Source organism: Telmatherina bonti (assembly GCF_933228915.1).
Source record: "Telmatherina bonti genome assembly, chromosome: 13".
Taxonomy (NCBI): Eukaryota; Metazoa; Chordata; class Actinopteri; order Atheriniformes; family Telmatherinidae; genus Telmatherina; species Telmatherina bonti.
This window is the reverse complement of record NC_136611.1, coordinates 23,772,970-23,796,811: the sequence shown is the minus strand read 5'-3', so window position 1 is coordinate 23,796,811 and position 23,842 is coordinate 23,772,970. Positions and strand designations below refer to the sequence as shown.

The 23,842-nt window shown below is 37.7% G+C and overlaps 2 protein-coding genes across 3 annotated transcripts in view; both read left to right on the top strand.

Annotated features, from left to right (window-relative positions):
- Positions 1–88: 88 nt before the first annotated feature.
- abhd17b (abhydrolase domain containing 17B, depalmitoylase) lies at positions 89–12,015 on the top strand (the record flags this gene model as incomplete). Its single annotated transcript, XM_079252163.1, has 4 exons — positions 89–405; positions 2,158–2,634; positions 10,953–11,132; positions 11,796–12,015. The coding sequence occupies exons 2-4, from the start codon at positions 2,168–2,170 to the stop codon at positions 12,013–12,015; spliced, it is 867 nt and encodes a 288-aa protein (XP_079108289.1). The 5' UTR covers positions 89–405; positions 2,158–2,167.
- Positions 12,016–15,485: 3,470 nt separating this feature from the next.
- Positions 15,486–23,842, top strand: part of cemip2 (cell migration inducing hyaluronidase 2) — a 31,245-nt gene continuing 22,888 nt past the window's right edge. The window contains exons 1-5 of one of the 2 annotated variants that reach the window (XM_079250865.1): positions 15,486–15,706; positions 18,943–19,301; positions 19,441–19,581; positions 19,667–20,234; positions 23,318–23,487. In XM_079250865.1, coding sequence (XP_079106991.1) covers positions 18,962–19,301; positions 19,441–19,581; positions 19,667–20,234; positions 23,318–23,487 — 1,219 coding nt within the window. In that variant the 5' untranslated portion in view covers positions 15,486–15,706; positions 18,943–18,961. Of the gene's footprint in view, positions 15,725–18,942; positions 19,302–19,440; positions 19,582–19,666; positions 20,235–23,317; positions 23,488–23,842 lie in introns of both variants that reach the window. The other variant, XM_079250864.1, reaches the window with a different exon arrangement.

Sequence of the window (23,842 nt, the reverse complement as noted above, 5' to 3'; positions counted from 1 at the left end):
CCTTAAGCCTGTCAACCAACGCCTCTCTCTTTTCGTTAGTCAAGATAACAAACACAGTGATATCCGTAACGAAAGCGGAGATGTTTCGGACGCAAGTGATACTGCTATGAACTGTCTGGTACCCCCGGACGTGTTTACACTATTTAACTGAATTTTCTCTCTCTCTTTTTAATTTTTTTTTTTAAAACATACACCCATGTTGCCTTTGGGCTGTATAGACTTGAACATTGTTAATGAATCGATGTTATCATTCAGGACCATATGCTGAGGAAACCAAGGGGAAGAAAAAGGGAAACGACAATAAGGAGGTTGTTTGGACCAGAGGACGAAGCTAATAGTAACTCGGCTGCGGTGCCAAGCGGGATACACAACACTCAACGTGACGGTGCGGACTAAAACATAGAAGTAAGGATAATCTGCGTCCAAGGATAGCATTGACAATCTCCTGGCGTCGAAAGGAAGATAAGTTTGTCGGTATTAGAAAGCTGTGACGTTGCCAACACGGTCCATTTAAAAAAAAAAAAAAAAGTACCAAGCCTTTGTTCAGGTACTGATAATTTTTTAAAAAATCTTTTTACTCTAAATAAGTCGCAGATTTTTGAGTTGTTTAATTGTCCCATCACAAAGGAAATTCTGGCTATACACTCTGGCTATGCACGCGGAATTTCTTTGAATTCTCACTGAACACATTGCTAAATCCATCCCCATTTGACTAATAAACTCCAGTTTATCTTCATGCCCGCGAGATTAAGGAATATTAGAATTACTGGACAATGGAAACACATAACATGATCCCTTTAGGGTGCCTCTGCATCAATACGGTGCTGGAGTAGCATCACGCATGTTTTATTTTCGTCTTTTCAATTTACAAGCGACTTTTTAAAGAGCCTTAATAATCATTGGTACAGCTAGTTGGTTATATCATCCGTTCCAGTGGGTAATTAAGTAGCGCTGGAACATCTGTGCACAATTAGGAGCCACGAAGTGATTTGGTTTGATGGTAATTATCTGACACGACCAGCAACAGCTGCTCATTTTAAACCTTTAACACAAAGGATAATTTAAAAGAAGTCCATCACAAGATGGTTTAAGTGTCTTGAATGCGACCACAAATTTGTGTAAGAGGATTCTGTCAAGTGGACTCAAAAGAGGTCAGCAGTGAATCTGTAGCTACTTTTTTTTTTTTTTTTTTAATGGTTTAGCTCTGTGGAGGACATGGCTGCCAGACATCGCCAAGCTTGGTCATTCTTATTTATACAGGAGAAAGTCACATGCTTTTTTGCTGGATGGCCTGGAAAGCCTGTAGAAGCAACAGCAAATGATCTGTGACTAAAATAAACCCTGGTGTGAGGGAGTTTCCTTCTTTTATGCTGAAATACGCAGCAAAGCTTTGAAAAAAATAGTAAAGTAGAATCCAGCATCCACAGCACGGCTTGAAATCAGACATTACCCTAAATCTTGATGTGTTTTAGGCAGTTCGTCACCAGGAGTGTGCTGCAGAAAGCTTTGTTTACCTGTAAAATTTTTTGCGCAGAGTCCATGATATTTTGAAGTTTTGCTCACAGACATTTTAAATAAATGCTAAAATATCTGCTGACATTTGAGCCATTTCTCCATATTCCAAAGGCACATGTAGTAAAATGAAAATTTCATAAAGTTAGTGCAACTTAAAAGCAACTGGAGTATAGAAGGTGGCCCTAGGTGGAAGTCCAGGTGCTGGGTGAACCCAACAAACAAAAAAACCCAAAAAAAACAAAACACTTTTAAAAACACACTTTGAGTGATTGTTTAGGCTTGAGGCTGATGCAGAACAAGCATTCAATCCCGATGCACATGGAAGAAAGCCATATATTTGAAGAGGAGAATTGAGATATAAATATATGATAAACTGAACAGCCTATTTTTTTTTTTTTTTTTTTTTTTTTTCTTTGTCCAGGAAGCCTTCCTCCTCGTTTTCTACTTAACAAAGATGGTTGTTTACAGTAGAGAGGAAAGCATTCAAAAGGTCTACGGCACAGATTTCCTCTTGTGGTGTTTCCTTGTGATTTATTTGATTGTTGTTTTTATGTGCCATTTTGTCTCAAAATCCATTCCATCATGTAGTCTATTCAAAAGCAGCTTATATCTACTTTGACCATTTTTAACTCTCTCTGACAGTGATTTAAAGATGAACCACTTATCCCTCAGCGAGTTATGTTGCCTGTTCTGCTGTCCACCGTGCCCCAGCAAGATTGCCTCCAAGCTGGCCTTCCTGCCTCCAGAGCCGACCTACAGCCTCATGTGTGATGAGAGCGGCAGCAGATGGACTCTTCACCTCTCTGAGCGAGCTGACTGGCAGTACTCGGCTCGTGAGAAAGATGCCATTGAGTGTTTCATGACCCGCACTGCAAGGGGGAACCGCATTGCCTGCATGTTTGTCCGCTGTTCACCTAATGCCCGCTACACTCTGTTATTCTCTCACGGGAATGCAGTGGACCTGGGCCAGATGAGCAGCTTCTACATTGGTCTAGGTTCCCGGATCAACTGCAATGTCTTCTCCTATGACTACTCTGGTTACGGGGCCAGTTCTGGGAAACCCTCGGAGAAGAACCTTTATGCAGATGTAGATGCTGCCTGGCAGGCACTCCGGTCAAGGTAAGGAGAGATGAAAATGTATACAAACAAGAGCAGACAACCTGTTAATGTGTGAGGGAATACAAAAATCCATTGCAATTTGTGTTCTGTAAGGACACATGCCCCTCTGAATTTATAAGGTATTGATCAAATTCTCCAAGTGAATAAACAGTTGAAATGACTGATTTTTCATTTGGGTGCAGCTTGGGTTCTACATGGGAAGTGAAGCGACCTAACTCTGATATTAACACGCCCAAAAACTCTAAATTTATCCATTATGATAAAGCAAACTAATGGTGAACAGCAGTAATGTAAGCCTCACTGTTTCTGCAATGCTGTGAATATCAAATGCAGACATGTGGTTACCTAAAAGTGTTAAATTGAGCTCGCTGAAACAAAAGCAGATGTGACAAAGTGAAAGGAAAAGCATCTGGGACATCAGGGGGATAATTGAACAGTGTGGAACAAACATGAACCGTACTGTGAGCTGGGTGGATGGAGGATTTCTGAAGTGAACCTGATGGAATCATGGGTGTAAATGACAGTTTTGTAAAGATGGCAAGATGATGTGGGAGATAAATGAGTGTGGTTTCTGTGATATTATGCTGGTCCATCATATGTAGGTGTGGACAAGAGCCCTGCTGCTGCTTTTTGCCCTGCAGGCATTGAGCTAACCATTTTAATGGCTGATATTTAGCTTCATTTGAGTTTCAAGTTTCTGTTCGTGCTTTGCTTCCTGTCGATGCATTTTTTTTTTTTTTTTTTTTTACAATTCTTATAACTGAAAAAGGTTTCTTCACCTTTTTTTCTTTGTTTCTTTTCATTACATTTGTATTAAGAGTATTGGTTTATATAGGGGTGTGTGTGTGTGTGTGTGTGTGTGTGTGTGTGTGTGTGTGTGTGTGTGTGTGTGTGTGTGTGTGTGTGTGTGTGTGTGTGTGTTTTTTCTAGCTGCATCAATCTCCACATTTAAATTGCTGTGTTGAAGTTTGGGGCAATACTTATAAATGCTCATTATCTTTCCATAATGCAAGAAAAGCCCATCAGAATAATTTATACTGATGGTTACTTAGAAGTTTAATACATTAAAATGAACAGATGTGAATTCCATTAAAAGACTCAATCGAATCGAAGACCCATTTCTGGTTTCTGTAACTGAATACTTGGCTCATTGAATGAAATTGCAGGTAGGCCTAGAAAATTGACAGAATTTTCTTTATTTTTAACATTGATTATCTGGAAACTGTTGATTTATATCTGTTGAAAATGATTGGTTCCAGATAAATTCATGCCTTTATAAGAAGCATGCTCTGCATAAAGACACAGATTCACACTTCTGATAGAACAGGGCATGAAGTGGGGAAAGATGGAGGCTGTTTCTCAATTTAGGTTCTGCACACTTCCAAGTGCGGATTCGTCGGCTGCATGCGTCATAGTGGCGCACTAAGTGCTGTCCCAATTCAAAGGCTCCTTCAAATCCGCACTTCGTTTTGGCTCCAGATTAGCTTAAAACGAAGGATACAAGAGATGTATCCTAAGAGCCCTCTCTTATCCCAGAATTCATTGCGCGCCTGATAGAAAAGAATGAGGAGCAGAATGCTGGTGTAGGTACCACACCAGCCAGACCATTTATATGCATAAAAATAAACGCGCATGCGCGCACACACTTGTCCCAGCTGACAAGCTGCAGGTAATGATATAAAGTTCATCCCATAGGTCTACTTCCATGAGAAATGCGCTAAAGATGAGGAGCATCCAGTTACAAAAACACAAAAATGGCAGAATGTGTGTTCTCTGTAACAGCTGTGGGCTGATCCCAGTGCATGTTGTTTGTGTAGTAAATGAAGGTGATTCTTACAGAAATGTGAAGGTGCTAATGAATAACTGGCAAAACCATTATCAACAAAGCACTACTGTCTTGTTCACAGCATTTTCCCAGAATGTGACAAAGCTTCTGCAAATAAGGAACTTTACATAAGGAAGCTCACTAGTTAAACAGGAAAGTCCGTAAAGAAGGATGTGCATACAAGAAATGTTTCAGTGCTGACAAAGAACCTGCTTTTCCAGTGGTTAGACTGTTTGCATGTATTCAATGAGTCACATTGTCATGCTTCAGTGATGCCATTTCTTCTCCACAGGGAATATTTAAGACTAGAGTTTGAACTGCTAGTCCCCTCCCCACATTTATTGTGGTTGACTTACTGAATCTCCCTTTCCCACGGACAGTTGTGACAGTCCAGAAATGATACCTTAAATTTCTAATTTCAGTCCGTCAAGATTTCTGTAATGCAATTATTTAAGTAAGGTAGTTTTTATTGTAACATTAACCACAGTGTGTATCCTATTAGTGAGCGGAATAGCAACACTGAGAGGTGAAAACCCAACTCCACTGATGTTGTACACTCCTTCACTTGAGCCTTCTGAACTTTTACACTTCCATCAGATGAGGATACCATTTGCCTGCAGGTTTTATTGTACATGACAGGGTTCTGAGTGTGCTTTTTTTTTTTTTTTTTTTTTTTTTTTTTTTTTAAAATGAGAACACCTCTGTTTTATGCATGATTGTAATCAGTGTGTCCGTGGAAGTAGGTCAGATATTGGGCCTATAGCCTAAAAAACTATCACATGAATGAGTTTCATTTTCTTGGAAGAAACCTTAAAGATCAGATGAGACTTTCAGGAAGAAGAGAAGTTGGTATTTAAACGGACACAACTTTGCTTGCACACTGTATGTCCCATGGTTACAGTCTCATGGTTAACAGCCATGTTGGACTGGGTAACCTCTAGCTCTCTCTGAGCTAAATATGGTCATTCCTGTTGTGTGTGTGTGTGTGTGTGTGTGTGTGTGTGTGTGTGTGTGTGTGTGTGTGTGTGTGTGTGTGTGTAAGATACAGTATCTAGAAAAAAAATGTCTGGTCATGAAGTACTGAATTAATAGAGTTGTAGACTTTAGGTCTGAAACCTGAAATTGGTTTTTCAATACTCAGATTTTTCATCTACATTTGCTATACTAATGGGGCCTTTGAAACAGAAGTCAGACCGTGTTGCATAGAGATGGCTTTGATTTTTGTAAAACGTGCAGTTTTATTTATGTGGTGGGTTCTTTTCTCCTTTGCTTTGCCAAGTGTGTAGAGGTTTTTTTTTTTTTTTTTTTTTTTTTTTTTTTTCACCATCCAAACACAGGAGCCAGTTTTCTATGAGAAATGTATAGCTATCTATTATCTTGGAACTTGAGAGAGTCTACTTATCACAAGATTGAAAAAAGTTGGCTGCATTATGAAGGATGAAATCTCACCAGTTTTTGGGGAGTTGGTGTTTTTCCATTTTGCCAAACCCCCCCCCCCAACAGCAGGCCCTTCTTTATATCCCAGTCTTTGAATGCTGTCATTTTCTTAGATTAAAAGAAAATTGAAATCATTAGGAGGGTTTTTCCTCAACCACACAGGTTTAATTACTGGTTGGTGGCTAGAACTGAAATGATGGCCTGAAACATTTGCTCGTGCATTTATAAATAGTTGAGAATGAATTGACAGAAAATGGTGTAATTTTTTTCTGGGATTTTGGCTTTGTATGCTGATCTTGTATTTGAAACAACCTCTATAAATAAGGTCTGTAATTTTTTTTTTTTTTTTTTGTTTTTTTTTTTGGTGATTTTTTTGGCTCTTAGTGCCTGTCTGAAGGCTTTGCTAGTTTGATAATTTCTGACTATGCTACAGAGGGCATAACCCAGCCTTTTGACCCTACTGAACATGAAGAAACTGGATTATGCTTATTACATCAAGACTGCTCTGCTTGGCTTCACATTATTCAACTGACTACACCCCTTGTGTCTCTAGTGTTTGATCATACACTCACTCTGGACAAGAGCAGCTCACGTCTTTAACTACATCTGCTTGATAGATTTTTTTATTTTTTTTTATTTTTTTTGTTTTTCTTATTGGGCAACACATGAAATCCTTTTTTTTTTTTTTTTTTTTTTTTTTTTTTTTTTTTTTTTTTTTTTTTTTTGAAAGTATTAACACAGTTGGGTTTGCATTTGGTTTGCTCAGTCATGACAAATGTAGCCAGCTATCCCTGACGTATAAATCACAACTTGCAAAGCCAGCAATAACAATCCTCACTCCTGTAGTTGGGGCACTCCCTTCATCTAAACAGGGAGTGTATCTGATGATGCACTCATTGTATGAATCAGCAGGTTTACCACTCTCAATACTCTTTTTATCTAGCTAAACACTGGCTTATGTTTGTTTTTAGATGTTTGATTGATTTGAGCTTTAGTATAAAGGGTCAGTTTATTGCTGACTAACCAATTGGAAGTCAAATGTCTATGTGAAAGCAATTTAATTTTCAGCTTCTTTGGCTTAGACAAACTCGACACATTTTAGCTAGTCTTGTTGGCCACAATATTATGCCCTGGAGCCAGTTTTCTGCCCGAGAGACGGTTGCTAAAGGTTGGTTCCGAACAAGAACTGAAAGTACCACTTTTTTTTTTTTTCTTTATCATAAATGAGGTTTTTGTGTCGCCAAAAAGAAAAGCCGCTGATCATTTTTCTTAGATGGAGGCACGCCAGCAGTCAATCCTGCTAGTTCAACATTGAGTGGTAGCTTAGCAACCGATTTGCAATGACTAAGGCAGTCTCCACACTGGCCAATAAAAACAAATGGGGAAAACTCATTTGTCTTATTGATCTGAATCAAACCACTGTATATGTTGTCAGATCCTAAGTAGTGGGGAGAAATCTTAAAACCCATACATGCAGAATGTCATTTTTTTTATATTAATAATGGCTGCTTTCTTTTCACACCTAAAATCAGTGATGTTTTAGCTAGAACGTTCATACACAATGCAGAATCCAGTTCTCATTTGGATGAAGTGCCATTGTTCACCTGACTGCACAGAGCAAGACGACCTGTGGTTTAATGCTGCTTGCTCATTCTTTCATTCAAATATTTGTGTGTATGAGAGAGCGAAAGACAGACAGGGCCAATCTAGAGTGAAGACATCTTTGTTTTACTTATTCTCAACACCAATTAGGTGAGTTTTCATTTGGTGGTTCTGAGTTAAGATTCTTTGCACAACACTGAGCATTTCAGTGAAGAGTTCCCCCTGCTGCTGTGCACTTATCTGTTAAAATGCTGTGTATAATTTAAGATCTGAAAATGTGTATTTTAGTAAAAAGGTAATTGTAAAGAATTCCATGTTTGTCTGTAGGTAGGTCCGTCAACGGCATGTGACAGCAGAACAAGGGACAACGTGATGCATATTAGACTGGATTTGTGTCGGGAGACTAAATTGATACGAGTTGGGGGGGAGGGCTGTAGGGAGCATGACTGGCTATAGTCAATCTGTCCAATAGAAATGTAGTGGGATAAAAGTATACAAAAGTGCATCTTAAGCTCTGTTCTGCAGTTTTCCTGTTGTTTGCATGACTTTTGCTGCAAGTTTTTGCAAAACCTAAGAGTGTGCCTTTCCCTAGCGTGTTCAAGCCTTGGTTTAATTATTGTTTGTGTGTACTTCAGTGACACACTCCTACTTGAAATTCTGCTTCTCATTATAGCATTAATTTAGTGTGATCATGCAAACAAAAATGTTTGGGGAACAACCCTGCTTTTATTGCCTTCTATCGTCTTACTATGTCTAATGGTTTCAGTCTGCCATCTTTATTGATGTCCCATAAACTTAACATTGTTGTGACATCAGATTGTTTCTGTCTTATGATTGGCTCTGGATTTAGTGGTCTTATGTTTTAAGGCTACTGACCATGTCTGAGGTCTACACTACTGTGAAGATTCTTCTTGGTAAACAAATGGTCTGCAGTGTCAAACTTCATAGTTTGAAGTTAACTCACATCTTGACACATAAAGATGATTTATATGAAACATAGTTTTCGAGACATTTGGCATCTCTTTATAGTAATAACTTTGCTGAAAATCCTGTTGAACACAATCTGATTTTTGTCTTCTGTGACTTAATGGACACCAGAAAGGAGAAGATTACATTATAAGAATTTAGGCATACCGCATGGTAATGATTATTAAATATCCTTTTTTTTTTTTTTTTTTTTTTTCAAACATTTTGTTAAAGGGACAAATGGAAACCTCATATTTAAGAAAAAAACTTGCAATTCTTTTCATGACCAGGTCGTGTTTTTTTTTTTTTTTTTTTTTTTTTACGGTTTAAGCAAAAAGCTTAGTTATCAAGTTTATATATAGAAGCACTAACAGTTTTAATGATTAATCCATAATTGGTTGTTTGTAGATAACATTTTGGATATCCTCACCCTTTATGACTCACCTTTAAACTTTAGCAATTCAGTCTTGGATATCCTGTAGTTTATTAAATCATTATTAATCAACAATATTCATCCTCATTTGTGCATTCATGCTTTCAAATGAGTTATTCATACCCTACCAATAAAGGAAAAAACAGCTGATTGAGAAATAAGCTGGAATTGACAAAATTAATGATAAATAAAAATTATGAAAATGTTCTAATTCTAGCTCAATGGAATTTTTTAAAAAACCCAAATATAAAGTAATATCATTCATAAACTTATATTGAACAATCCTTTGAAAAGGTATGTATAAATGTGAGTAGGATGACTATTATTGCTGTAGTGGTTTGTATTATCTGATTGCAATAATCAGTCATCAAAAACATGGAAAAATAAGTACTATTCATTACAATACAAACTGCAAACAACTCAACAGTTTTGGAACTTAAAACATGGGTTGCAAATAATAGAAAAAAAGTTGACATGAGAAACAATATTAAAATATTCCTGTAAAAACATGTATTCAGGTGGTCTTTTCTTTTTTTCTTGTCAGCTGCAGCCTTGCAACATAAACTATGTAATATTATAAACAGAACTGCAGCAGAGTTGAGTTATATTCCTGATGCCCCAAATGGTGCAAATTTAACATGAGGGGTAAAATTGACAAATTATCTGTATAAAAATATTTCACATTATATCAGCAATAATGCTAAGCTTTTGAAACTTTTCCTTTCATACCCTTACTGGAGACCGGCCACAAATCTAATTGTACTGAGGAGTGTATAGTGTATGTGTGACTTACTTTTTTTTTTTTTTTTTTTTTTTTTTTTTTAAGTTAATTTCTGTTGGATGCTTTTTTAAGAATTTGAATGCCTCCTAAGAGCAGCATAATGTTTATACAGTTTGTGAAAGGCTTTGTCCACTTCTCCATCTTTCATTCCTTAAGCAGCTGCAGTGCATTGTGGTGTTTAACTGAGACAGACTGTCCTAGCAGGAATTGTGTCCATTACAGACGGTTAACCGTCAGTGGTGTTGCTTTAGCACTCATCAGTTTGCAGTAATTCTTTCTAATGCTGCATCAGTATTTTCACCACTATTTATACTCTGATCACCATCTGACACACCAATGGTAAACAGTTCCTATGTTTTTATTAATGACCAACTGCAAGCCAGACTGATTAAGTTTTCCTTGTTTCGTCTGAAGTATGTGACTGTTTAAAGCTTCTAGACCTTTAAAGCAGCAAGGCTGCTTTATTGAATTCATTTATATAAAGGCTGAAAGTATAATAATTCATCAGATTTCAAGTGCTGCCAGACTTTGGTGTCATCAGAGGAGTGCAATGGCAGAGGCTGTAATGTTAAGCCTAAAATGTTAGAGTTCCAAATTGTAATAATAGTTGAGCAAAGTTTTTGTCAGGCTGTTTTGTGATATTTAATTTTGCATTATTCAGTTGGGCAGCAGTAGAGACAGGGATGTAGTGTTCTCTGATCATGTTGCTGGTTGTCAGCTGACTGCTTGCTAGAGCGGGTCACGTTAGTTATAATCAGTTGAGGAATGTCTCTCTCCCCTCCCCCCCCCCCCCCCCAATTTATGCCTATATCTAGTGTTTTTTTTTTTTCCTGCTTTCTTTGTGCTTGTTTTGGTCTTTTCAATCAGTCACAAGACAATAGTAGTTGTCATCTGTTTAGCTGCTTTGAAAAATCCAGATTTACTGAACTGAATCACATCTTTGTGCGCTTGATTTAGCAGTAAATCTGTGCAGATTCTCAGGCATCCGGGTCATGATGATCATAAAACTAAGAGCTTAAGTAGAAGACGGCTAAGCTCTTAATTCTTGATGATAGAAACAAAAAAAAAACTCAGTTGATTTGTATTTCATAAGCACCTGAATAACTGTGGCAGGATGGTTTTACTAATCATGGAACATGTCTTAGCACACAGATTCATGTTGCTCATGGAATAGTATACGTGCTACAGCACAACAGTGTATCTATGTCAGCCAGTGTAAATATCCTGTTATTAAATAAAGTACACTGTTTTAAAATTCTTCACTCCTCTAATAGGTATGGCATCCGTCCAGAAAGCGTGATTGTGTATGGTCAGAGCATTGGCACCGTGCCGTCTGTGGACCTGGCGTCTCGCTATGAGAGTGCTGCAGTCATTCTCCACTCGCCGCTCACCTCTGGCATGAGAGTGGCTTTCCCTGAAACCAAGAAGACCTACTGCTTTGATGCCTTTCCAAAGTGAGTGAACTATACAGACAGATAACATGTATGAAAACAAGGCTAAATGTGTTGAAGGGCACACAACCCTCCTTATAGAGTTTAAATATGATTAAACTTGAATTTTTTACACACAGATTTGCATGGAATTGACTTCAAAGAATAAACGCATAACCTGTGCATGGAACCTGTACTTATGTATTGGGCAAATGACCGTATTTGTACACTTCATTGGACTTAGAAAATCCATTTGCATACTAGTCTATGAAATCAAAGAACCACACTAAGTTCTCCACATCAAACATCAAAGATTGAGCTTAATCCAGCTACTTTACATTTTGGTCTTTGACCTAAAAATATCAAAAGCTGTTATTATTGACTACTTGATATTTTATTAACTTCTATTTTATAAAACATATGCAGGTCTTATATCCTCCATTATCATAGCACTTGTTTCTAGGGTTTAAAATTTAAATATTGAGTATTTCCATGACTGTCTAATAAAATTCAGAATGTGGATTTTTGTCTAAGGAGAGAAAAATAAAATGGCTCCATCTGGTGGTCAGATGGCAAAATAGCTTGACATTTTTCCTTTTTGCTCATAAGCGTAGAAAGTCATTAGTCTAATCTTTTTTTTTTTTTTTGCCTTTTTTCCCCCTCCATTTCTTTGTCTTCTATTTACAGCATTGACAAGATTTCCAAAGTGACATCACCAGTCCTTGTGATCCATGGTACCGAGGATGAGGTCATTGACTTCTCCCATGGCCTGGCACTGTATGAACGCTGTCAGCGCCCTGTAGAGCCCCTCTGGGTGGAAGGGGCTGGGCACAACGATGTGGAGCTCTATGGACAGTACTTGGAGAGACTCAAACAGTTTGTTGCACATGAGCTGGTCAACTTGTAGAGGAGCAGGAACTGAAGGGGAGAGGAAGAAGAGAAGAAAGCATTGGCTCACAGGAGAGACTAAATAGTGGACAAAAGGGTACAGCTTTCCTTTTTGTTTTTCCTATTAACTAATGGAGTGAGAATTAATAGTGTCTGTGTAAGGCTGACTTCTGATTTTCTGGCACCTCTCCCCTTTGGCATCCAGTTTGCACCAGGCCTGCCTGTGCTGTCCACTCCACACCTTGCAGCTGTGAACCTATAAAATCCTATCATTTGGTTTTGCTTTTTAGATTTTCCTATGTTAAATATTGCACATTTTGGGTATGAAAGTAGACAAATGTACGGAAATATACTATGAGTACATGCAGTAATAACTGTGTGAATGTTTTCTCTTCCATATATTTTGCTGCCTTTTGAAAAGAATATAGTCCATGGCTCTAAATGACCCATTAGTCAGCCTTTCTGCAAACCAGTTGCTGTAAACAAACTTATTCCCATTTGACAGAGGTCAGGTTTGTTCCATCACCCTGCATGTCTTTTTTTCATTTGATTACTACTTATATTTTTTTATATTTGCACTTGTCACTGAAGAGCTGTATACACTAAAATATTACCTAGCTGTGCCAGTGCTGCCAAATGTTTAATATATTGCAAAGACTAATGCGCACACAAAAAGTGTACTTTTACATATAACATCCTGACAAACTCCAAATCTGTCAGTTCGTTAGTCTCCATTTCAGTTTAGTATTGAATGGAACAGCTTGTAAGAACCTATAACAATATAATGGATTAAGTCAGCAGCTGACTATAAGTCTGAGTCTATATGTTGTCACCCCATAGTGTGGGTTAATTGATGGTTTATAACACTGTCACTTAAACTGTCGTAACTTCTGAGTTTGACTTGACGAAATGCGGTAGTAAGATCAGTATCCCCATGCTGTAACTGATGAACTTATTGTTTTCAAAAACTTTACTTGGGGTGAGCTGTTTGGAAATGACAAGCATCACATAGATGTAGTGACATTATGAAGACCACTTTCCATAGTGTTCTGCCATTGAATCTGCATATATCAAGTAACAGACTGTACATAGTAATGATGGATCTCCCTTATGTACTCGTATTGAATCTTTCTATATATCTTTTTGTATATCAACTACTGTGATGGCATCAAGCTGTCAATGTTCTGAAGCCACTAATGCCAATTAGGATGAGCAGCAGACACAATTGCTGCTTGTATAGATTTTTTTTTTTTCTTCCATTCAGCAATCCATTAAAAAAAAAAAAAAAAAATCTTTTCTTCTTCGTCCAGCATATTTAAACAGAAAAGTTCTTTAGACATTGTTCTTGACTCATCGCATGAATACCAGGACAGTGAGCTGACTGGCTCAGCATTAAAGTACTGCGTCATGGTCAGAATGTTTTGTTTTTGTCCTAACTTTTGACATATTTCAGAATCCGTTGTTATAACTTTTCTTTTCTTAGTGCTGAAGGAGGATAAACAAAGCAGTAGCTGCCATCTGTGCCCTGAAAAGTTAAAATATGTATCTCCTCAAGAAAGAATTTAACTTCTTTGTGGATATTTTTTCACTTGTCCCAAACTTGAGCATGTGTCTATATGGGGTAATTTTGTGTTAACTAATCAACAATCCAATCGGTGCTACTGTAAACCTTCAGGTCTGTTTAGTTGTGGTTGGGAGGATGGCGTGTCCAGTCTGGATCTGAACTGGTAATCAGATCAGTTGTATTTGACACATCTTTTTGTTTAAAATTTCCATTGTCTTATGAAAAGCTTTTAACTTTTAAAATGGCTCACTAAGAATATTTACATTTTTCTTTTGAGCTTTTGACATCTATTATCTTTGTCCTTTTTTTCCTGTAATTTTTTATTTTACAACCATTAAACCCAGATAGACCATAATTAAGACATCTTTTTGTACTGGCTACCATGAGAAATGTCATCTCTGGTTATGTTCATTTTTGTATAGCAGATTTCAGTACAAAGGAACTTGTATGTAATGATTCTAACCGGGAAAATAAAATGGTATTTGGGGGTGAGAGAAAAAAAAAAAAAAAGGCCTCATTTGTGGTGGTACTTTTGTTTTGGTGACAGGATAGTTATTCATAGTCTGTACCACTTATTCCAAATTCTGTTTCAAGGTCAAACCTGGAGCATTTCCCAGCAATTTAGGTGAGGAGCAGCATACACTCTGGACAGGTTGCCAGTCCATGCAAGACTGTTCAAAATAAATTTTATGTTTGACCATTTTAATTTTATTTTCAAACAAGTATGATGGAAGATGTAAGAATAGAATAAGGTAAGTCTAGGTCAAACTGATAAGACAACACATAAGTTATCTTACTATAAAGAAAATGCTGTGGCTTGATATTAAGGTTAAAAGGTTAACTGCTTGTTCTGCTGAAGCACAAAAAAGGACAGTGGAATTAGATTGTGCTAAATGCACCAGAGAAAACCTTTCAGTGATTCACTGAACAAAAAGATTAGAATATCTGTATGGTATGTCATTGTGTATGTAAATGGCCCATTTCAAAGTATAATTTTATTTTAAACTCTTATGTGCACACCTACACATGGCTAGGACATATTAGCTTTTGCGCCCCCCCCCCTTTCTGTTAACACGGAATCATACTCTTTTTCTCCAGCAGGTGGCATGTTTGTTCATATGAAAGTCTGCTCTATCGAGGAGCAAGTATGAGCTTTTCTATTGGCTACTTCTTGGTGACCCTTCCTGTAGTCGTTTAATAACAAATTATATAACAAACTGGGTAGTATATTTGTAAATTCCTGTGCTATTTTCAGGTGAAAAAACTATTTTGCTACAGGAGAACTTGGGATATTAAAACAAATCAGTTCCACATTGGAAAATAATAAAAATTAAAGGAACCTACCTGACAGTTGAAGAAAAATGTATTCATTTCTATTACTAGACTATCATTTGAAATTGTAAACCAAAGTAACTCAAATAATTATTGATATTGTTCAAATGCCAGCTTTTTTCTCTATGGGTAAACAATACCGGGTGAGATCAAACGTAAACATGAAATTTTAATTAAAATTCCCAGTATTGCATTCTTAAAATACTTCACTGCAGATAAATGTCTCATGCAATTGAAAATACTATTTCTTTTACTTTAGATTTTTAATTTGTCTTTTAAGGTTTTAAGAGACTGTTCAGGAAACTGATGTAGGCAGGATGGTGAGGCTAACACAAGTATTAACTGAACAGTGTAAAGAGAATATTAGAAATATAGGGTAACAGGGCAATTATTGATCCACGCACGCTTACTGCACTCGTCAGCAAGATACTCGCGCTCTCCTCCAGGTCTCGTTTCATAATAAGCATAATTTCCGACAGTCTTTGAATGCATCGTCACTTCCTTTTCTCCTCGAAGCCGCGCCTGCTTTTCTCTTGGTGGAGCTGTAGGCTGACAGACGGACGGAGGTCAGCCTATCAGCAGAGAAAAAAAAAACGTGAAAGAAGGGGTATTTAAGAAAGGGACGAGAAGAGCGCAAAGTCGGCCTGAGTGAGAACTTACTAAACCACCTCACCAGCGCATGGTTGGCGTCTTTCTTGACTCACCAGAGAGCGAATGGACAGAGCGGGAGAGGAGCACCTCACCGTCCGCCCGACCACTTACTTTGTGTCCGTGTTCGTCCGTGAACCATTGGGGGTGGAAGAGGATTCACTTGGTGAGGATTTGAATTGAAGTATGTTTCATTCAACAAGGCTCAAAAGAATTAATAAGTTGGTTAAAAAGTGAAGACTTTTTAAGCTAATTTTTACAGTAGCATACAGCGTGTTGCTTCGTGTCCAATCAAGTTAGTTATTTCTGAATTTACCGTCTGATATCGCGTCCCAGTTAGGTTCCTCCTTTGTGACATGCCACTTACATATAGTTCCCATGCAGTATGAAGGGTTTGTTTTATTTTTAAGAAACGGGTTCGAGACATTTAACGCCTGACAAAACCAAACAAACCTAGAAATATGCATGAATAATTAAATCCATCCATTTATCACAGCTTATTTCCCAGCGTGGACCGACCTACTGCGAAGTTACACTTGCTGTGAATCTGGTATTTAGTAGTAGCCTAAATGTTGTGGTAACGTCGGAGTTTCTTTGTTTACACTTTTGACTTAGTTACTGAAAGAAACACGTGGTTTGCTGTTTGTAATATTCCCAGGATCCACATCCAAAGTTTAGCGTGATTTTTATAGCTGGGGAATGTGCGATGGTCTGTGCAGTCTGTCCCTCAACATCTGTAAGATATTCAGAAGCTCTGAAATCACGAAAATATGAGGATGAAGGAGGGAGTTTGAGCTTTCTAGTAAGTATAGTACACAAAGACTATTGTTCAACCTTATTAATTTTGTAATTGTGTATAAGGTGTTCAACAGCCTACATGCCTGGACTGGACATTGGGCTGCAAGGGAGCAGGTGCAGTTTGGCCCCTTGTATGGTGAGGAATGTGAATAAAAGCATAGCCAATGATGGAGTTGAACACTATTGCTGCCTGGGGGATCATCCATTTGCATCACATGGATCCCACTGAATATGCGTAATGCAGTTTGAGAAAGTGAGCATGCAAAACAAGCTGCTATCTTGTTGAGATGCCGAGAATGGTTTATTGAGACATTGTAATTAAATATTCAAGTTGAAGTAGGTACACTAGGAGCTTAAAGCCAAGTTTATTTTGTGGCCTACATAAATGACAGGCCTCTTGTCTTGTAGAATTTGATTGTGCATTGCTTTGTTTAGGAGTTGAAATGGTTCTGTTGTTTCTCTTGGCTAAATGATGACTAATTGGGTCAAGACAATGGTCATTTTGTTTGTGTTTTTGTGGGCTGGCTTGAAAATACATTTGTTGTTGAATGCAAGACATTCATTACCAGGGCCTGAATTTCATCTTACGATTGCAGATATACATGTCATTTATGTCAATTGAGGATTCCAAAGTGCATAGTTGTGATTGTGTGAACTCCCCGTGATGCCCTGGAAATGTACTCACCTGGACAGGGACCTGTGTGTAACCTCTAAAAGAAAGTACGTAAGCTATATGAAATGCTATATCTGTTGGACACACCATAATTATTTGTTGAAGATGAAGTGCAGATGAATTTGTGTGTGTGTCCGATTGCATGTCTGACCTTTCTGATTCAGGTGTATTACTCATATTGTCACAAATACTATTACATAGTCATATTTTGTGCAGTCACACCTCACGTCTGCGAACATATAGGCAAGTTTCTTTGTACAGCACATTTTGTGTACAAGACCAGTGCTTTACCTAAAACAGTCAAAGCGTAACAGATGGTGCGAAGGCAACATTAAACTCCATGAAAACCTCAGATCAGCTGAAACACTCAAGTTTATTTAAATTCAAATTAAAGACCCGCCTGTTCTCGGCTGCATTTCAATAGTCTTTATTTCAAAAGTCCAAATATAAACTTTCTTTTTAAGCTTGATTTAAAAAAAAAAAAATTCTCAGTCATGTTTTCCTTTCTTTCTTTTTTATTTTTAAATTATGCTTCTTATTTTTTAAGGTTTAATGTCTCTATAAAGCACTTTGAATCACTCTGTTGTTGAATTAATCTTGCCTTGTAAAAGGCAGCAAGAAATAGCAAAAATTCAAAATAAAATCAAACATTAAGATATTTAAAAGCAGGACAAGTTAGATATTGTGCAGATTTCATACACAGGCTTGCGAGAGGAGAGATGTATTTTATCTGGATTTAAGTGTCTATATGGGGTGAAAATTTTACTTCCCCTGGCAGTTTGATCCATTTGTTTGCAGCATAACTGCAAAGTGGTACTTTTCCATGTTTAGTCTGAACTTTGGTCTCGACAAGTTGACCTGAGTCTTTGGATGTAAGAGCTCTGCTAAGTTTATATTCTCTGAACATGTCACAGATGTATTCTGGGCATAAACCATTCTGGGATTTGTAAACCATCAGTATGGTTTTAAAAACTAATCTGTGACTGACTGGAAGCCAGTGTAAAGTTTTTAAAACTGGTGTGATGTGTTCAGATTTCTTAGACCTAGTTAAAGTTCAGTCAGTAGCGTTCTGAATGCAGATGTTTAATGCTCCTTTTAGGAAGTCCTGTTAAGACCATTACAGTGATCTAGTCTGCAAGAGAAGAATTCTTGGATGATTTTTTTCCCTGGTCTATCTGAGAAACTAAACTTGATTTTTATGGCTACATGCTACTTTGTGATACTTTCTCTGATTTATGCGAAAATAGAGTACAGAACTGAACTAAAGCACTCTCCTGCTTCCTTCATGTAATTGGTGCCATCTGTTTTTGCTGTGTTTTTTTGGGCCAAGGAATGTTGTGATCTATTATTCACAACTCCCTCCGTTATTGCTGACAGGAGCCACCAGTGTCATCCAATTTAAGCCAAACCACAGGGATCATTTAACTGTTTAAAGCACTGATGGATCGTCTTTTTAAAAAAAAAAAAAAAACAACAAAAAAAAACCACACATTCCTGTTATATTTACCTCAACATCCAGGACTGAGTTGGTCTCAGGCTAATTGCCCATTTCCTTGAAGTCAGTCCCTTTGCATTTTTTTTTTTTTTTTTTTACCCCTTACTCTTTTTCCTTTCACTTTATGGGCTCTTCTTGTGTCTTTTTTTTTTCTCTCTCTATTATGCTCTCATTAGGCTCAAATCTTTCATAATTACAGCTTCATTCCATAGTTTAATATTTTATCATGCTATTTGATGAACATTTGGTCACATAGCATCATATCACTCAAAGTTGATACATCTGTTCAGAATATGTTTGTGTTATGACTCTGATTTCAATTCATGTTAATCTAAGCATTTAATGTATTTTATATCGGTGTATGTGATATCTGAAGGGAGTACATTTTTTGCCTTACAATCTCTTTTGGACTTCTTTGGCATTTTTCTCCTTTCAGGTAAGCAGACATCAATACCATGCCGACAAGTGATGGCCCTAGCCGCTTCCCTGTCTTTGTGTCGCCGTCTCATGGCAACCATCAGAGGTGTCCAGGGTATGTTCCTGGGCGAGTGGCTCCTGTCCGCTCACCACCACCTGCCAAAGCACCACCACCACCACCTCCACCATTTAAACCTCGTGGTTCACCAAGGGAGCAACAAAACACATTCAGCTTGCAAGAGGAGAGCCAACGAAGAGAGCTTGCACAAAGGTTTCAGCAAAGAAAGAACTCCCTAATCTGCTGCGGCGTGTCACTGGGGAGTTTCCTGCTTACACTTATTCTTGTTCTTAGTCTCACAAATGGACATGTGTTGGATGGTTAGTATCATTATTACTGTAACCAACAGGTTGTTGACTTGCTTCACATGGGCCCTCCTGTATAGACCATAATTGTACTTTTTTAAATCTAGTCAAATTGCCATTATGAGGTTCTCTGATTATTACTAATTGTTCACAGAGAATTGTCCTGACCACAACCCATTACTTGGTAGCTGGAATCCAGGTCACCAACCAGACAAGGATGTTGTTGTTGGGAAGGGACATGCATTTAAATTAGAATCTTCTGCTACCTTTCACTCACTCACTATCACGTCAGGAGGTAGGCGTGTCACCTGCATCACTAATATAATTTTATTCAATAGATAGATGTCAGTTTCTGAGCTTGTTTTTCTCCCTTCTTCTAGGTCAGGTTGTTTTTGCTGACAGTTCTGATGGCTCTAAAAACATAACCTTGAGAACCCATCACATCCTCATAGAAGAAGGTGGAGCCCTTCATATTGGGTCACCCAAATGTCGCTATCGTTCTCTTGCCACCATTGCCCTCATGGGTCGTTCTGACAACAAGGCTGTCCCTGAGGTTCCAGGTCTGGGCTCCAAGTTCATCGGCGTTATGGGTGGTGGAACATTAGAGCTTCATGGTACTGAGAGAGTTTCGTGGTCCCTGCTAACTCAAAGCATCCCAGCATCCGGGTTGACCTCAGGAGGATATGCCTTCCAGAAGAACTTCAGCCGAGGCATCAACTTACGTGTGGTAGACCAGGATACAGCTGCTGTGCTTGTTTGTGAGCGATACGACACGCACGATTCCCGTAATGACAGCCGTCGGCTCACCCAGCTTCTTCGTTCCCTGCCAGCTGGCCGCATAGTTGCGGTGGCTGTTGGAGACTCGGCTGTCAAAAGTTTTCTAGATGAAACCAAGACAGCTTTTGAAGAAGTACTGGGCAGCAGATTTGTACATGATCTCAAATACAGGTAAGCACTGCTGCTTCATTAACCATGCACACATGTGGTTTCTTGAGTTACTTTGCAGGCACATTTACTCTTAAACTGTGAGAATATTTAAGCATGTTTTTTGTAACTAAACTTTGCTGCAGAATATTCCAGTACTTCTCTGTGGCATGCTGATTGGATGAATCTTTAAGAGTGTTTTGTTTACTCTTGTTCTACTGAGGATAATAAAGGTTAATGTGTTTTTGTTTAACAGTTTGGGTAAACACTCTTTCCTCTGAAGGCTTGATACATGGACTGACAATACGAGTATTTTGTTCTGTTATTACTCTTCTTGGGAAAAATGCCTCCTTTCATAAATCATATCATGTGGTATGTTTCCTTGAATCTTTCCTTGTTATTTGTCTTCCTGTTTCCATGGCTTTCTTCTATATCATACTCCACCAGAAAAGGAAGCACGTACAGGATAATGGGGCCATGGTCAGTGTTTCCAGGATTTGTGTGAAATCTGGCAATTCAGGAGATTTGATGCCCTTCATGCCTGTTATGTCATAAGAACAGACAAAGAACTTTTTAAAGGCTGTACTCATGTGTTTTGCTTCTAAAGTTTGCAAATAAAGAAAAGTGGTGTCAAATGATGTTAGATCTTTTCTAAGCCACTTACACATGTATATGCAAAGTCATTGTATTAAAAAAAAAAAAAAGTTATTTTGCTACTAAACTTGTCTTTCGCTTGGTCAAAGCAAAGTTTCATGCCAAACTCTTTGGCGTCACATTTCACCTTGGAGGTGGATGCCAAGCCTGTGGTTTGAAAACAAATATCCCCCAAATACACATCAGAGCAGTTTTAAATGACTGAAACTGTGTTCAGATGCACTTTCCTTAGATCCTGTAATTGTTTTGCTTTGTCTTAGTTTTTCTTTCTTTAAGATTTGCTTCAAATGGATTTGCTTAGTTGGAGGAGTGCATGTACTAATAAGGCCTGATTTCACCTAATATACTGTATTGTCAAAGTCACAAGATGACCGATGTTTGATTTTTTTTTTCTTTCTGTTTTTGTGTTTGTCTGTTTTTGTTTATTTATTTATTTGTTTTAATTTATTGTAATATTTTAAGTTAAGATGTAAATGCTCCAGTTGGCTTGAACATAATGGTAATTTCTTGCTTAATTACTTTTTTATTTTTGGTAAAGTTGAAGGGAATATTGCTGCTCCATACTTGGACAGGGGTATTCAAAGTTGGTCCTTAAGGGCCGCTGTCTTGCAGGTTTTCCATGCGTCCCTATTCCAACACACCTGGCTTTAATTAATTGGATCCAACAGTCAATGCAGTTCTGTATGACTGATTCATTTGAGTCAGTGTGTTAGAGCAGCAAGACATGGAAAACCTACAGGATTGTGGGCCTTGAGGACCAGAGCTGGACACCTCTGCTCTAGGACTACATGATGTGTTGCTTTCTGAAAATTTTTAAATTGTCTGTATCAGTGCTTTAACAACTTGCACATTTATTTTTTAATATAGTCCAACACACATAAAAGTGCATAGCAACCTATTCGGTTTGCATTGGTGGGCATTTACAAACCTGTGACTATTAAATTCCACAGGTTTGTTTCCATGGGTGCATTGGCCTTCCTGGACATAATGGCTCCTGCCTTGTAGCTGATGACCTTTCTGTCTTTTAGTCATTGTGTCTTAGTTGCAAATGCATACATTCACAAACATGCCTTCATACTGGTCTGTAGTAAATTTACATTTGACCATATTCTGCTATTTTTGTCAAACCATGAAGCTTTTCAAAATGATAATATCAAGGATGTGATGACTACTGTAATGATAGGAGTGGATCCCCCGATGAATCTTGTTTCATTTATTTGCACAGTTACATTGCAGAGAGTCTTTTGGCCAATGATCAATGAATTTACCATGCACTTTGGACCCATGGCATTCTTGTACCAGCTTCTTTAGAGCACAAGAGAATAAGTTTGAGAATGTTTACTGTATTTGGAAAGATGAAGGCAATACCGTAATGGAAACATGAGATCTCTGCTAAGAGCATTTTCCAGTACGCTTTATAGTAGTATTTAAGGTAACTGGTTAAATTGCCTGAGAAATTTCCTGAGAAAGCAATGTGGTCTCTGAAATATCTTGCTCGTGAACAGTGTAAGGAATTAGGCTTACTTGGACTCAGTCTAATGCTGGGGACTACAAAAGTTATGATTAAAAAGCACAAGATGTGACCTGAGGTTCCTAGTGGCCTTGAGCTACGATATACTGGCATGATTGAGATAGTACGCTTCCAGAAGTACATCCAGTCCCTTTCCTTTTCCACACCCCGAGGATCCTCAAATAAAAGGATTCCAGCCTACCCTTATTTAATTGATGTAATCTCATTTGTGTCATTAAAAACCCCTTTCCTGAATCCTTCCTCTGATAAACTTAAGTTTGAATTTGAAATTTTTTGTATTTAACTGTGTATAACATTTACTCTTACTGCCAGTTGTCTGATCATTTTTTTTTACTTCCTGCCCTGCTTCAAGTATTTGCCTCTGCCACACTTATAACTATTTGAAATGACCAAATAACACCTTTTCATGCTGATTATAGTTGCAAGTAGATAATTATAATTAAAAAAAAAGGACACGTCTGTCATCACTAAGATGGAATATAACATATTAATTCATCTGTACTTTTATTTTTACATTTTTCTTTTCTTTTAACTTGTTTTGTGTTATTTAGTGGCACTGTGGCATTTCAGAATGGACATTTCGATTGTATGTACTGACAGAAACTTGATTTTAGTCTTTTCATAGGTTGATGAAGGTCACTTTTCAGAAGTAGCTGATTCTATATTAAATATAAAATGACAATTGACATGAAACAGTAATACTATAATTGAAAGGTTAAAACGTGTTTTCATGTTGGTTTGTGAGTAATGACTTCAGGTTCACGGCTATTTTCAGCTACACTTAATCCTCATTTTTTTATTGCTAAAATAACTGTCCTTATGAGCCAATTCATAAAAATAATAGTCTTGCTAAGGAAACTTATGATTCCCTGTTCCTTCCATCTCTCTCATACCTTTCTTTTCATTTCTTTGGTTTTTCAAGGCAGGCATGGGCATTGGTCTCTGTGGTTGGTGGTGGTAATACATCATGCTCAGAAGATGTGCGCGAGCATGAAAATCTGAACACTGGCGGTAGAGCTCTGGCAAGATGCAACTTCACCACTGTGAATGGAGTGGGCTTCTCAGTGACTGCCTACAGCGAGTGGAAGAATGGTGAGAAACATGTTTTGGTGAAATGTGTGTAAAACCATTAAACTGCATGTGGTTAAAAATATAGTGATGTTTATTTTTTGTTGTTATGGGGAGGGGATGTGTATCTGTTGTGAAAAAAAAAAAGCTTTTGTTAATCACACATATTGGCTCAATAATTCTTTTATTGCCTCATAATAGTTGGTGGTGATGAATTATTCAGATTCTGCTTTTTCAATGTTAAAAAAAGTCTTCGGTGCATTTGTTATGAAACTGAAGCCTATGGAATGCATTTTCCCTTTTTTGTTTTCATATCCCAAATTGTTCTCGTATGTTATGTTCTGACAAAGATACTGATGTCAGATTAAAGCAAGACTAG